General features: G+C 46.7%; 1 protein-coding gene across 1 annotated transcript in view; it reads right to left on the bottom strand.

The window, feature by feature from the left end:
• Window positions 1–14543, bottom strand: part of SNRNP200 (small nuclear ribonucleoprotein U5 subunit 200) — a 56784-nt gene that overhangs the window by 27598 nt on the left and 14643 nt on the right. Inside the window, exons 8-29 of the mRNA XM_044279245.1 lie at window positions 10246–10345; window positions 9172–9308; window positions 8594–8677; window positions 8332–8505; window positions 8100–8237; window positions 7663–7818; window positions 7397–7567; window positions 7086–7279; window positions 6828–6951; window positions 6545–6694; window positions 6348–6458; window positions 6047–6178; window positions 5754–5942; window positions 4830–5027; window positions 4496–4648; window positions 4315–4395; window positions 4144–4227; window positions 3870–3976; window positions 3673–3791; window positions 3113–3267; window positions 1706–1895; window positions 712–885 (exon numbers count right to left, since the gene is read on the bottom strand). Coding sequence (XP_044135180.1) covers window positions 712–885; window positions 1706–1895; window positions 3113–3267; window positions 3673–3791; window positions 3870–3976; window positions 4144–4227; window positions 4315–4395; window positions 4496–4648; window positions 4830–5027; window positions 5754–5942; window positions 6047–6178; window positions 6348–6458; window positions 6545–6694; window positions 6828–6951; window positions 7086–7279; window positions 7397–7567; window positions 7663–7818; window positions 8100–8237; window positions 8332–8505; window positions 8594–8677; window positions 9172–9308; window positions 10246–10345 — 3121 coding nt within the window. The remainder of the gene's footprint in view (window positions 1–711; window positions 886–1705; window positions 1896–3112; window positions 3268–3672; window positions 3792–3869; window positions 3977–4143; window positions 4228–4314; window positions 4396–4495; window positions 4649–4829; window positions 5028–5753; window positions 5943–6046; window positions 6179–6347; window positions 6459–6544; window positions 6695–6827; window positions 6952–7085; window positions 7280–7396; window positions 7568–7662; window positions 7819–8099; window positions 8238–8331; window positions 8506–8593; window positions 8678–9171; window positions 9309–10245; window positions 10346–14543) is intronic.

Raw genomic sequence — 14543 nt, 5'->3', positions numbered from 1 at the left:
GCATTTATTCTTGTTTGTGGCTCCGGCATTTGCTGTGGTTGTTGGGTCCTCCAGTTCAAGACTTGTCGGCGTTCAGTCTCATTTTAGTTCAGGTGTGGCGTTCCTACTGCTTTTGTACTGACTGAGTTATTCTGGCTCTAGCAGAGGGGTATAGCCCACCTGGGTGGAGCCAACACTTTTTTTGTTTCTAGTGTCAGCCTCCTAGTGGCAGCTGGGCATATACCCATGGTGCTGTGTCCCCCAATGCCTACTACGAGAAAAGGATTTTACGGTGAGTACAAAAAATCCATTTTTCACACACAAGGTCTGCTGGAGTAAGATGCACTAAATTTATTAACAGGTTCAGGCCTCAAATTATATCAAGTTATATGGGATAATTTAGATCAGTGGAGGACCGACTGCTGGGACCCCCACTTTTTCAAAGAACAGAGGGCAAGTGCCCAGTGGGATCCCTCAAAATGAATAGAGCGTCTGGTTGACTATGTGTTGTTCAGCCCCATTAATTATTTATGGAACTCCTGGAAACATCTGGGTGCTATACTTCGCTATCACCAACAGTCCCATAGAAAATGAATGGAACACAAGCTTGACTAGCCGCTCCTTTAATTTTGTGGGTCCCAGTTCTCTTGATCAGTGGGGGTCCCAGTGTGCCCAACTGATAAACAACCTTGGTAGCAAGTAAGCTGGGCTGACAGATCACAGGAAACTCACCTTGGGTCTGAATAGGGTTAAAGAATGGAAACTTGTCTTGGTAAAGGCTTTCAAAAGCGCTGTTTCTCAATGCAGAAACAGGCAGAGGCTGCAAATCCAGCAGTTCTGTGGGTGGTGGGTATTTCTCAGGCAGTATTAGGTGACGGAAAGAGACTGGAAGCTGCGTTTCACAGGCTGCAAACAGTGGAGAGAAACGTAGTGATCGTAAGTTGGACAGTGTTAAGAGCAGCACACAGTAAGGCCTATTAAACACGATCGTATGGCTTTTTCAATGTTTTACGGTCTGCAAAAAATATGCATGACATCCGTGTGCATTCTGTTTTTTGCGGAACGGAACATCTGGCCCCTAATAGAACAGTAATATCCTTGTCAGTTATGCGGACAATAATAGGACATGTTCTATCTTTGAACGTAACAAAAAAAAACTGAAATACGTAAACTGAATGCATATGGTGTACATTCCGTTTTTTGTTTTGTTTTTTGCGGGCCCATTGAAATTAATCCGCAATACACCCAGCCGTCACTCCCCATTGAACTGCCTTTTCTTGTCCACAATCGCAGACAAGAATAGAACGTGTTCTATTTTTTTCGTGAGCCGCACTCCAGAAATGCGGATGCAGACAGCACACTGTGTGCTGTCAGCATCTCTTCCCGCCCCATAGAGAATGAATGGGTCCGGATTCTTTCCGCAACGTTGCGGAACGGATCCGGACCCATTCTACAGACATGTGAATGGACCCTAAGGCTGCAAAACATTCTATGACTGTGGTTAATTTATTCTAATCTGATTTTATGTGGGGCAGGGAAATGATACACCTCGTATGTCTTGCTGCAAAAATGCTGAATAGTTGGAATTATCCTAACCCCCCCAAGGATGACAAATCTTAAAGAAATTTTAAAGCATCCAATGACTGAACTGTCTGCTTTTGGAAGAAGAAATGAGAAACGTGTCAACCATAGGATTTTGATTGATTAAGTTGTGCAGGTTACTTACAGAGCCAGCGGTCTGACACAACCCTAATGAAGTACTGGGGAGGCAGGGGCTCGAAGACTGGCACAAAGAAAGTGACGAGATGCTCATCCTGGGCGTATTTGGCTTTGAGAAGGAAATACTCATGGTGCAAAATCACTTCGCTGTCCACATCTTCTACCAATATCCAAAAAGCTTCAGAGGAACCATGGACCTAACAATAGAACACAATCAAGATAAGAAAAATTAAGTGTTTACTCGTAAAAACAACCTACTCTGTTAACAGAAGGGAGCATTACTTGCTATATGGCTAATGAGAAGCTAAACGGCCTTGACTAATCAAATTTCTGAAAATCTGGGACCCCTGGACATTGTACGCAGATCTGAAACTTCCTAAACACAGTAGGCTTACCTCTTTCATTGTCACAGGCCCTTTTTCTGTCCCCACCCTCCCCTACTCGGGAATGACTCTCTCCCCCCCTATCCCCTACATCCATTGGTTAGGTGACTGAATGTTTAACAGGTAATCTATTTGGTTAATCGCAATTACTAACGACTCGAGATAAATAACAAGAACCATTGCATGTTGGTTAACTGTTCTCCCATCAAAATTAAAGAATTGTTACTGAAAAGCTGTTAGTCTAGGCAAATGTCCCATGGGCGTGTTCAGTCCAGGAAACGTGCTGCGTGACGCATTACTCAGACCGAACACTGCTCCTCTGACCTGAACTCACAGCAATCTAATAATTTAGCATCCTGCGATTCCCTGCCAGACTGTGGGAGTTCTGGACGGAGGAGCAATGTTTGGTCCCAGAAAAGCAGCCGTCACATGGACTAAACACGTTTGTGTGAAACGGCTGCCAGACACCTCAGAAGAGTTGCTTATCTTCTCTATGAACAAAAGTACTGGGCAAGGAAATACATCATGCAGGATCCTTCCTTCTCCTGACCTCTGTCAGGAAGGGGGACTCGTTAGGCCACCATACACATCAGACACTGGCCCTGCCGAAATCGGCATGTTGAGCCAACTTTTATGTACATTCAGCCATAAAGGACTTAGCCCACAATTCTAAATCCATAGACAGGGAAGGTTATAAGTATTTGATAGGTGGAGTGGATAGCTTGAAAACCCATCGATTAAAATTAATGGGGGGTCCCGTTCCACCAAATGGAGTGCCAATGTATTCACTCGCTACAGGACTGATTGAGATAGCGGAGTACAGCGGTTGGTTATTTCCAGCAATCACACGGAGGGTGCATGGAGTGTCAGGTCACATGCTTGCATGGATTTATATAAGCATGTATAAAAATGTCATTTTCATGTACTGACTGCACAATTACTGGTCATGGACACGTCTTGTTGTATGCAGCCCTCTTAAGCAGTTCTATAGATTATATAATATGACATTATAGACTGCATACGAAACGCACCTTCTCATCCCACTGGAAGTCAGGGGTGATGGTCAGCTCCACCTTTAACGTGGAACGAGTAATTGGCTGTAAGTGCACAGACAGGTCCAGCTTTGGGAATAAGTGCACGTATTTATGAATGGTTTTACCCATTTTCGGCATGCGAATCAGTTCACCTATGGAAAAAAAAAAAAAAAGTGTGAAATGATCAATGAGAGGAAATAAAGAGGAAAAATACAATCTGAAACTAGGAGGACAAGAAAGTACTATGAAATTGGGAAACATACTAAGGGAAAGTGTCAAAATAGCAAAAAGTTAAACCTTTGCGCCTTTAAGACAAAGCTCAAGACAGCAGCACAGAAGGCCCATCTCTTGGTTGGGAGAGTCATTCCAGCTCCTGCTGTGGAAGACTAAACCTAGCCATGTTATCCCTGAATGGGTGCCATGTAATACAATATCATAAGTACACTGCCATCTTTCTCCACTGGGAACAACTGGCTTGTCGTCGGTTTTAGCAGCTGGACCTGAAAAAGCTACTGCTGCCCAGTTCAGACCACTCCTGTAAACAGAAGATTTATTACCTATTTCATTATGATTCAAGTCATAGAGACGTTCAAATGGGAAGTTTTTTTTTTCAATCTTCTTAACCACTTCCTCTGGGAGCTTCCTGAACTGTCGAAGGGGGCACATAGACTGCCACCTGAAGAATGGAGATGAGAGCTTAGTGCTGTAACAGATTGGTTGGAAACAAGTGACGACACCCATCAAGGTCACTTACATCCTCTTATCAATCATCTTGCAGAGATTCAGAGTCTTGTCAGTGAGCTGTGCCCATCCACGGTTCAAAACTACTTCAAAAATTGCTCGCATGAGGCGCCCGGCAGACTAGAATAGAGAAAAGAAATAAGCAAGGAGAAGGACATGCCGGATAACACGGTGAGCAGCTCTGTTTGAGCGACTGTAGCATCCAGTAGTTCCATACTTTAGCTGTTTATTATAGCGTCTGCTAAAAGGTATACATATTAAAAAGCTATTTAGATGTTCCATCATACCTGTGTGACATACACCATGTCTGCCATCAGAGCAAACCCTTCTAGTTTCAGCTGTGAGATATAGGCTTGGAGTAAGACATTGATCTATGGAATATGAAAAGTGCAACCGTTAGTTGGTGGCCGAAAGCGATGGAGCCTTGAGATCACGTCAGACATGTAAAATGGTCTCACTTTTGCACTTGGCTCCTCTATACTCTCTTTTACAGGAATTGGCACTCTTTCCAAGAGCTTCTGTAATTCCAGTTTCTCTTCCTAAATGATGAATCAAATGGGAAAAAAATTAAAAATACATATAAAATACTAAACTACTTATATTCCATACACAGCCACAAATCTTCCCCTATTCACCCACCTCTCTGACTGTGATGTTTTTGAACTCAGAGGACAAGGAGAAAACACGGAACAGTTCAATTTCACTGAGAGTTGGCTTCAGAAGCTGGTTGTAAGTCTGCACGGATTCATTGGTAATGTAGTAGTGGCTAGCAATACGACCTAATTCAGTGACCTTAAAAAAAGTAAAGAAAAATAGTCAAGAAAATTCAGGAAAAAAAAAAAAAATGGGGATGTCAAAGCCTGGGACCCAGTTCGGAAGACCCTTCCATTAGCCAGAAAGTAGAGCTGCTCTATATGAGATAACATGATTCCATTACTAAGGCTGCCAACACACAATTCAGTCATATTTTTACCTGAAAATTACCAGTCTTCTTGTCGTATTTGACCAAATTGTTTTTGTCCAACATCATAGCGGCTGTGTGGATTAAGTCCAAGCGTCTTTGCTCCAGCAAGGGATCAGATTTGACATCATCGTGGGAGATCCCATAAAGGTTTGGTGAGCGAAGCATGCGTATATACAGGTATGTGTAACCCAGCCAGTTCACAGCATCCTACAAAATGATCAACAGCGGAAATACACGGATTATTCATTTAACCTTTAAAGAGGACCTGTCACCACATAGAGCAGTGCAATCGGCAGGCAGCATGTTACAGAGCAGATTGATATATTAGTTTTATGGGACAAGATTTATATCTTGTAATTTATATATTTTCCTTTTTCAGACTTAAAAGGAGTTATCCAATATCATACCACAGCCCCAATACCCATCCCCCCGCCCCTCCCCACCTGTGCCGGGCCCCTAAGAGGGAATATAGGAGCGGCACATGGAGCGGGCTGTTTATGATATTGTATGACCCCTTTAAGACCAGCTCTCAGTACACGGGGTCGGTCTTATCAGTGACTGACAGCTATCAGTGCAATCTGCAGGGAGCAGGTTATACAGCAAGAGCAGCTAACCAGATTGATATATAGTTTTGTGGGAAAAGATTCAGTAAAAATGCATACATTTAAATATCTGCTATTTCTGATTTCATTGTTCATAGTGACTGACGGCTATATATGTATACACACTTACACAGAAAATGCTATCAATCACTGATCACACCTTCCCGTGCACAACTGAGATCAGAAAAAGATTTAACTGTATAAATTCCAAGTTATACTGAATGTTTTCCCATAAACTATATCTCAATCTGACAGGTCCTCTTTAGTATGCTTTTCAGCCACTATTGTGTAAGGATTCCATAATTTGAGGCATACAGGCTAAAAAATTTACCTTTGCGTTTTGTACATTTCCGAGGACCACCTCTGCATTCAGCATGTCTGGGAGTTTGGCCACCATTTGGCTCTCAATAGGGAGCTGCTGATTGAGCAGCGAGAGATAATACTGCAGTTCTCCGTGTGATGTAATCAGGATACCTTCACCTTTTGTGTCATACTGAGGACGCCCAGCTCTACCCAACATCTAATGGAAAGAAACAGCAGTTCTTCAGTGGTCAGATTTGCTGTTTGATACAATAAAAGGTTATCCAAAACCAAAATGTCATGTCATCAACCAAAGATACTGACTTGCAAGATATCCAGGGCTCCCAGCTCGGTCCACCTGCCTTTTTCTGGGCTGTAAACCTGAGTCCCCTTGATGATGACAGTATGAGCAGGGAGATTCACACCCCAGGCCAATGTGGCTGTGGAGACCAAAACCTGCAACCAACAGTACACCAGTGAATTACTCAATCCATCTATACATACATATTATTACATTAACATTATCATCATTCTAAAGTATTATTTTACCCAAAAACATCAACAGCCCCGAAGCAAACGGTAAATATCTGCTTTGTGTAGTGTTTTAATGTGCTCTTATTATCACCTGAATGTGCTTATCAGCAAACAGATCCTCCACTAGAGTCCTGTCCACACGAGTCATACCCGCATGATGAATAGCAAATCCATACGGAAGGAGATCCTTCAATTCCAGGTTCTACAGATATATAAAAAAAGCTGTTAGATATGAAATGACAAGGTAACAGGGAGGATGGAGCACGACACATTAGGAGGGCAATTCACCTTGCATTGTTCAGCCTCTGTACGCAGCACCTCAGTTGATGCTGAACCCTCACGGAGGAACAGACCTAAGGTATCCTTCTCCAAGCACATATCCCTGATGGCACGGGAGGTTTTACCAGTTTCTTTCCTGGAATGGACAAAAACCAGTACCTAGGAGGAAAAAAAGTGAGCAAAGCTCAGCAGACACACAGCAAATTGTTGTTCTGGGTGAACTCTACGCAGCTGAGAGAAAATAAACGACAAGAGATTTTTTTATTTTTTTTCCTTTAGTCAGAATACACACCTGGTTTTTCCCAGCATGCTCCATAATCTTCTCATAAACTATCTCATTCATGATCTGGAAACGTTTGATAGCCTTTTTTTCTGTGATCCCAACATAGGTTTGCTCTAGAGGTACCGGGCGGAAGCTATAGAAGCAGGAAGGATGATTAACAAATGTTTTACTCATATTTAAGGGCATAAAAAGGGTCAATGATAGAATATTACGTACTGCAATTAGTCAGCAACCAAGGAAAGAAGAAAAAAAACAGTAAAAAAGTACCTGTTGTCAAAATAGAAGAGACCTTTGGCTGGATCAACACGAAGGAAAGTAGCAACGTCTTCATAGTTGGGTAGTGTGGCACTGAGGCCCACCAACCTCACATCTTCTTGCGTCATCTCTATGTTACGGATAGCTCGGGCAACTAAAGACTCCAACACAGGACCTCTGTCATCATGGAGGAGGTGAACTTCATCCTGAAAAAAAAAAAAAAAAACAAGAGACGTCAGGAGTCAATCTTGTGTCAACCTTAGGAAGATTTAAATCGTGAAGGTGGTGCAAGGCAGAGAGCTGCTCCGTGTGTAGGGACTGACCAGGATGACCAGGCAGACAAGCTGAGTATACGTTCTCTCGCCTCCTTTGCGGGTGATGATATCCCATTTCTCTGGTGTGCACACAATAATTTGGGTAGCGTTGATCTCCTCTTTACACAGTTGATGATCACCAGTCAGCTCTGCCACCGTGATCCCATATGAAGATAGTCTCTGAACAGACAAGAAGTGTAAAGGACGAAAATGAGGATCCAGTTGCAGGGAGATCCATGAATGGGTTAAAGAGGTACACCGACTTGTATTCTTACCTTGCTGAAATTGCCAACCATTTCCTGGACCAAAGACCGCATGGGGGCAATGTATATTATTTTAAAGCTGTCAACATTGATTGTGCCATCCACGTTGATGTGCTTCCCAATCTCCCTCAACATGCACATAAGAGCCACATTTGTCTTACCAGCCCCCTAAAGAACACAAAGATTAGAGCCAAGTCAAGAACATGGTCACTGAAAAATTAAAGGGGTTTTCCAGGATTAGAAAATCATGTTTTTGTTTTTTTTAAGAAAGCAAAGATGCAGCACCACCCCTGTCCATAGTGGAGCCAATAGGGCAGAGCTCCAATATTGCACACAGCCTGTGGAAAGGGGTATTGATGTTTTTTGGACTAAAGCAGCAATGTTTTTCTAATCCAGGACAACCCCTTCATGTACTACTATCCTCTATGTGTTTTACATAAAATACTCACGGTTGGGGCACAGAGCAGCAGATTTTCATCAGTTTCAAGTGCAGCTTTATAGAGCTTGCTCTGTATCCTGTTTAACGTTTTAAACCCGTCAAACCCAGCCTGGGCATATTTTGGAAGTTTTTCAAGGGGCACAAGTTGCTAGCAAAAGAAAGAGGGGGGAACAAAGATTATGCTTTACATTCTCCCAATTAGGGAATAGGTACTAAAATTTTTAGATCGCCCTTAAATTTACCTCATCGCTTGCAAAGGGTTTTGGTTTTAGCGCAGGGACATGAACTTCTTCATAGCCTTTTCTCTGCCGCCTGAAAGAGCCATCGGGAAGCTGGCAACGCTTGTTGGCCATGAAATGGCTACCTTGGGCAAACACCAAGTCCTCCAGGTCCAAGACTTGACGTGGGGTGAAAGACTGTGAGAGAAGGCAAATTCAAGACTTTCCAGAAAAAGAACACATCTGTACGTTTATTTTTTCCACTTTATCAAGAAAATGAACTTACCTCTCCACCTTGCTCCATCTCCATGCTTTCCAAGTCTGTATCTACTCGGGACTGTCTCACCCTCTCCCTACGGGTACGCTCCTCCTGAACACAAAGTAACACAAGTAACATAGTATCTCCCAGCAGTGATAGGGTTTGAACCACGTGTAGTCGAACTAGGACCTTATCCACCAATCGTAGTTAACCTCAAACCATCTTTACTGCACTTTCCTCCCATGTGAGGACAAAAATAAAATCAAGGGATTGGGGGCTTAAAATAAAAAGGACTGTCCTCCCAAACCAGTGCCACACCCTAATCTGCCATCTTTTATTAATTGGGTCAGTATCCCCCCACCTATAATAACGCCGTGCTAAAGAGCTAAATTACGCCTACAGTCAGGGCTTCCTTGACACTAAACCTTGGGACACAGATTATATAGAGCCAAATTTGGCATAGCTTATTTGCCTCTCACTGACACTATTTTCATAGACTAATACGACTACTGGACTTTTTGACTTATCCCCAGTGCTTTTTGTAAATTTTTGAAAAGAACCTAATAATCTCCCAAAAAACTATCCCATAGGCCATCACAACTCACCCGAATCAGATCCTCCTTTTCGGTTTCCTGCAGCTGGTACAAATATTTGGATAATTCTGAGTCAGACTCCATTTTGCTCATAATTCTCTCTTTTTCTGCTTCACTCTGAGCACTGGCCAAGAGTGTACAATACAGAACTGAGAAAAAGAAACAAGACTCCAGTGTTGTAATCAGCTTAGATATAAAGCAAGCATCCGATGTACCTGTAGTAGTACTACATAAGTACAGGACACCCTAAACAGGCTTTAAAAAAACACAAGGGTAGATTCACATGAGGCTGAATGGGGCTTGTAGAAATCCACGCGCTTGCGACAAAAACAACCCCACTGACATGAGGGATGAGAAACAAATCTGCCGCATGTGAGCATAACCTAAGTGAAGCTGTCCTTCGGATAAGGCCTCATGCACACGACCGTCGTTTAGGTCCGCATCTGAGCCGCAGTATTTGCGGCTTGGATGCGGACCCATTCACTTCAATGGTGCCGCAGAAGATGCGGACAGCACTCCGTGTGCTGTCCGCATCCATTGCGTGGTCCGCAAAAAAATATATAACCTGTCCTATTCTACTCTGTTTTGCAGACAAGAATAGGCAGTTATATTAATGGCTGCCCGCGCCGTTCTGCAAATTGCGGAATGTACACAGACGCCATCCGTGTTTTGTGGACCGCAAAACACACAACGGTCGTGTGCATGAGGCCCAAGTCACCAATGTCAGATCAGTGGAGGGCACATACTGGTACCCCACCAATCTGCTACTTGTGGCAGATGCCAGCACCAAATTAGTGGACAGAGCCACAAGCAGAAGGCGCAGACCGTGGTGTTGTTCCTGGCACCTGCCTTCACAGCTGATCAGCAGGGGGATCGGGTCTCCGAACCCACCGATCCGATATTGAATAGGTCATCAATACATAGAAATTGGAAAAACTCATTTAACAAGACAGAACAAAAGAATCATCTTTTGAAAGAAATCTTCATTAAAAAAAAGATTTTTACAGGACTTTAAAATGTAAATTATTAAAGTGCTAAATGACAAGTTTTATAAAACTAAGGATCCAGCCACAAGGGAATACTCACTCATCATGCGACTCTGTCTCAGAACTTTAATAAAATCGAATGTGTTGAATCCTAGCAGCAGGACCAGCTGATTTTCACATTCACGATCATCTCCTGCAGTCTGAGGACAAAGGGTGACCATTATTATACACTATGAACGTACTTAATGACCGCAATCCATACCGTCTACTAAAGCAACACTCAATTTAAAAGGGCCGTCTGTTTTACTAACTGTTGTATCCGCCATGTAATTATTCTGGAGCAGCTTTTCTCATGACTCTATGAAGTGCCATTCTGCTATTATTGGTATTATAGAGTCATAAATAAAATCGCTTTGACAAAGGGTATGTCCCTGAACATACACAGGTTGACACTGGCAGCGCTGACTGGACCGTGACAGAGGGCGCAGGAAACCCCCCCCCCCCCCAACTGGTAACACCCAAGTGGCAAGTAATATACTCCTAGTAGGAATAAAAGAGGAATGGCGAAACAGAGGGGTCAGCAAACCTCCAGCACTCCAGCTGTTGTGAAACTACAACTCCCAGCATGCTTCAATAACTTCTATGGGAGTTCTGAGAAAGCCAGTCAAGTGTGTATGTTGGGAGTCGTAGTTTTACCACAGCTGGAGTGCCGTACGTTGCTGATCCCTGACAGGGTAATTAAAATAGATGATCCAGAATTGTTATTTCATGGGGCATAAAATAAACATGTCAGGAGAGGTGATGGGTTCTCTTTAAAAATCTCGGGATAAGCCTTTTAATTGCCCAAAATAAAAAAAGGAGATTTTTGTATAACTTACCAGTTAAATCTCTTTCTCGCTCTTCCTTGGGGGACACAGACCTTGGGTATAGCTCAGCTCCCTAGGAGGCGTGACACTAAGTAAAACTGTTAAGCCCCTCCTCCATCAGCTATACCCTCAGCCTGGAGATAGAGGCTACCAGTTGCGTGTCCAAGTAGTGAAAGGATAACAACCAATAACGGAAACAACCAGCCAGCAACCCAACGGGGCGCCAGACCATAACCCTGTAACCAAACACAGAAGGGTGGGTGCTGTGTCCCCCAAGGAAGAGCGAGAAAGAGATTTAACTGGTAAGTTATACAAAAATCTCCTTTTCTCGCCCATTTTCCTTGGGGGACACAGACCTTGGGACGTTCAAGAGCAGTCCAAGAAGGGAGGGACCACAAACCCAAGGCGGAACACCACCAGAACATCAGGAAACCGCTGCCTGCAAAACCAGGCGGCCCAAAGCAGCATCCGCTGATGCATGCGTATGCACCCTATAGAACTTTGTGAAAGTGTGCAGAGAGGACCAAGTGGCTGCTTTGCACAACTGTTCAGCCGAGGCCCGATGCCTCTGCGCCCAGGAAGCTCCGACTGCTCTGGTGGAATGAGCAGTGACGCCGAAAGGCGGAGGTCTGCCCTTGGCTCGATAAGCCTCAGACACCGCCAGTTTAATGAAACGGGCAATAGCCACCTTGGAGACCGCCAACCCTTTGCGCGAACCCTCCGGAACCACAAACAGGGAGTCCGTGCGCCGAAAGGACCCGGTGACCTCCAAGTAAATCCTCAACGCCCTGACCACATCCAGACGGTGCAGTTCCCGTTCTCTGGGGTGGGAAGGAGAGGGACAGAGCGACGGAAGGACGATGTCCTCATTGATGTGAAAGGCGGAGACCACCTTTGGCAGGAAAGTCGGGACAGGCCGAAGCACAACCTTATCCTGGTGGAAGATCAGGAAAGGTTCGGAGCAAGAAAGAGCCGCTAACTCCGACACCCGTCGGAGAGACGTGACGGCCACAAGAAAGATGACCTTGCAGGACAGAAGGCGAAGGGAGACCTCCCGTAAAGGCTCGAAGGGGGCCGATTGGAGCGCCGAGAGCACCACATTCAGGTCCCAGGAAGGAACTGGAGGGCGGTACGGCTGAACAGAGTGAGCCACCCCTTGTAAAAAGGTCTTAATTGGCCCTAGAGGGGCCAGGGGACGCTGGAGAAGAATAGACAGCGCCGAAATCTGACCCTTCAGAGAACTGAGGCACAGCCCCAGGTCCAGACCCGACTGGAGGAAGGACAGGATTGTGGGAAGAGAAAACCGGAGAGGTGGGATGCTCCGGGACTCACAGAACCCCAGATAGGACCTCCAAACCCGATAGTAGATCCTAGAGGATACGGGCCTACGAGCCCGGATCATGGTGCGGACTACGTCCGCGGAGAAACCCCGTCGCGTTAAGACGGCGGTCTCAATAGCCACGCCGTCAAACGTAGCGAGCCTAAATGCTCGTGGAAGATCGGTCCCTGAGAGAGAAGGTCTTCCCTGGAGGGCAGTGGCCACGGTGCGTCTGCCAACAGCAACATTAGGTCGGCGTACCAAAACCGGCGGGGCCAATCCGGGGCGATTAGAATCGCGGGGACGCCCTCTGCCGCGATCCTCCGAAGAACCCGTGGCAGGAGGGGAAAAGGAGGAAAGACGTACAGAAGGGAGAATTCGCGCCACGGAAGGACGAGCGCGTCGGCGCCGTATGCCTTCGGGTCCCGTGCCCTGGCCAGGTATAGGGGGACCTTGTGGTTGAATTTGGAGGCCATGAGGTCCACGTCGGGGCGACCCCAGCGAAGACAAAGGGCTTCGAACACCTCTGGGTGCAGGGACCATTCTCCCAGGTCGATGGTGGACCGGCTGAGGAAATCCGCCGCCCAGTTGTCCACCCCCGGGATGTAAATCGCAGATAAGGCCGGCACGTGCGTCTCCGCCCAGAGGAGAATGAGGGTCACCTCTTGCATCGCTGCGAGTGCCTCCCTGATGGTTTATGTATGCCACAGCCGTGGCATTGTCCGATTGGATCCGAACAGGGTGGGCCCTCAGCAGATGGGTCCAGTGTCTGAGGGACAGAAGAATCGCCCTCAGTTCCAGAATATTGATTGGAAGTCTGGACTCCGATAGAGACCAAACGCCCTGGACGGACCGGGGAGGGAAAACCCCCCCCACCCCCGTAAGCTGGCATCTGTGGTAATCACCAGCCAGTTCAGTGGAAGGAAGGACTTCCCCCTTAGAGGGATATGCAACCACCAGCCGAGGGAAGCCCGAGCCAGGGGAGGCAGAAGAAAGGTCCTGTCCAGACTCCTCGGTGATTTGTCCCAGGCCGACAGAATTGCCCTCTGAAAGGTGCGGGATCGGAATTGTGCGAACGGCACCGCTTCGAAACAGGCAACCATCTTTCCCAACAACCGCATGCTGGATCTGAGGGAAGGGCGGTGATGACGGAGGAGACTGCGAACCGACCCGCGAAGGGCCAGACGCTTGTCCGACGGAAGGCGGACCTCCGCCAACTCTGTATCCAGGAGCATCCCCAGGAAAATCAGCCGTCTGGAGGGGGTAAGGGAAGATTTGGGGTGGTTGATAATCCAACCGAACCGCGTCAGGGTCTCCAGAGTGAGTTCCACACTGCGGGATGTCTGAGAGAAGGAGGGTGCCTTGACCAGGATGTCGTCCAAGTATGGGAGAAGAAAAACACTTCTTGAACGTAGAAGGGCCAAGACAGGGGCCAGGACCTTGGTGAACACTCGAGGAGCCGTCGCCAGACCAAAGGGAAGGGCGACGAATTGGAAGTGATCGTCCCCCACCGCGAAGCGCAGGAAGCGGTGATGACATGGAGCAACCGGAACGTGGAGGTATGCATCCTGAATGTCGATTGAGGCCATGAAATCCCCTCTTTCCAGGGAGGCCACTGCGGACCTGAGAGACTCCATCCGGAATCTCTGCAGTCGGAGAAAACGGTTCAGGCGTTTTAGGTCCAAGATCGGACGCACTGAGCCTTCCTTCTTGGGAACCACAAAGAGGTTCGAGTAGAACCCCCTGAACCTTTCCGTCGGAGGCACGGGGGCGACAACACCCTTGTCCATTAGAGAGTGAATGGCCGCGAAGAAGGCGGCCACTCGTACGGGATCTCGCGGAGGACGGGATCGGAAGAAACGGTCTGGCGGAATGGACGCAAATTCGATTTTGTATCCGCAAGATACAATCTCGAGCGCCCATGCGTCTGAGATGTGGGCCCGCCATACGTTCCTGAATAGGAGAAGGCGGCCCCCCACCCGGGTGGGTGGGGGCGCACCTTCAGGCAGAGGGCTGCTGGCCTGTGGGAGCCCGTGCAGGCTGGGACTTGCGCCAGGTAGGTTGCGTCCGAAAAAACGGCTTCTTGCGTCTATCCTGGGCTGGGCCAGAGGAAGAAGAACTGGCCGCGGGTCTAGACCCGGTGGGCTTGCGAAAGGACCGAAAACGGGACGAACCAGCGCGACCACGGGGGGCGCCCATTGGCCTGGACTGGGG

This window comes from Bufo gargarizans, chromosome 2, assembly GCF_014858855.1.
Source record: "Bufo gargarizans isolate SCDJY-AF-19 chromosome 2, ASM1485885v1, whole genome shotgun sequence".
NCBI classification, from domain to species: domain Eukaryota; kingdom Metazoa; phylum Chordata; class Amphibia; order Anura; family Bufonidae; genus Bufo; species Bufo gargarizans.
This window is presented reverse-complemented; position numbering and strand designations above follow the sequence as displayed.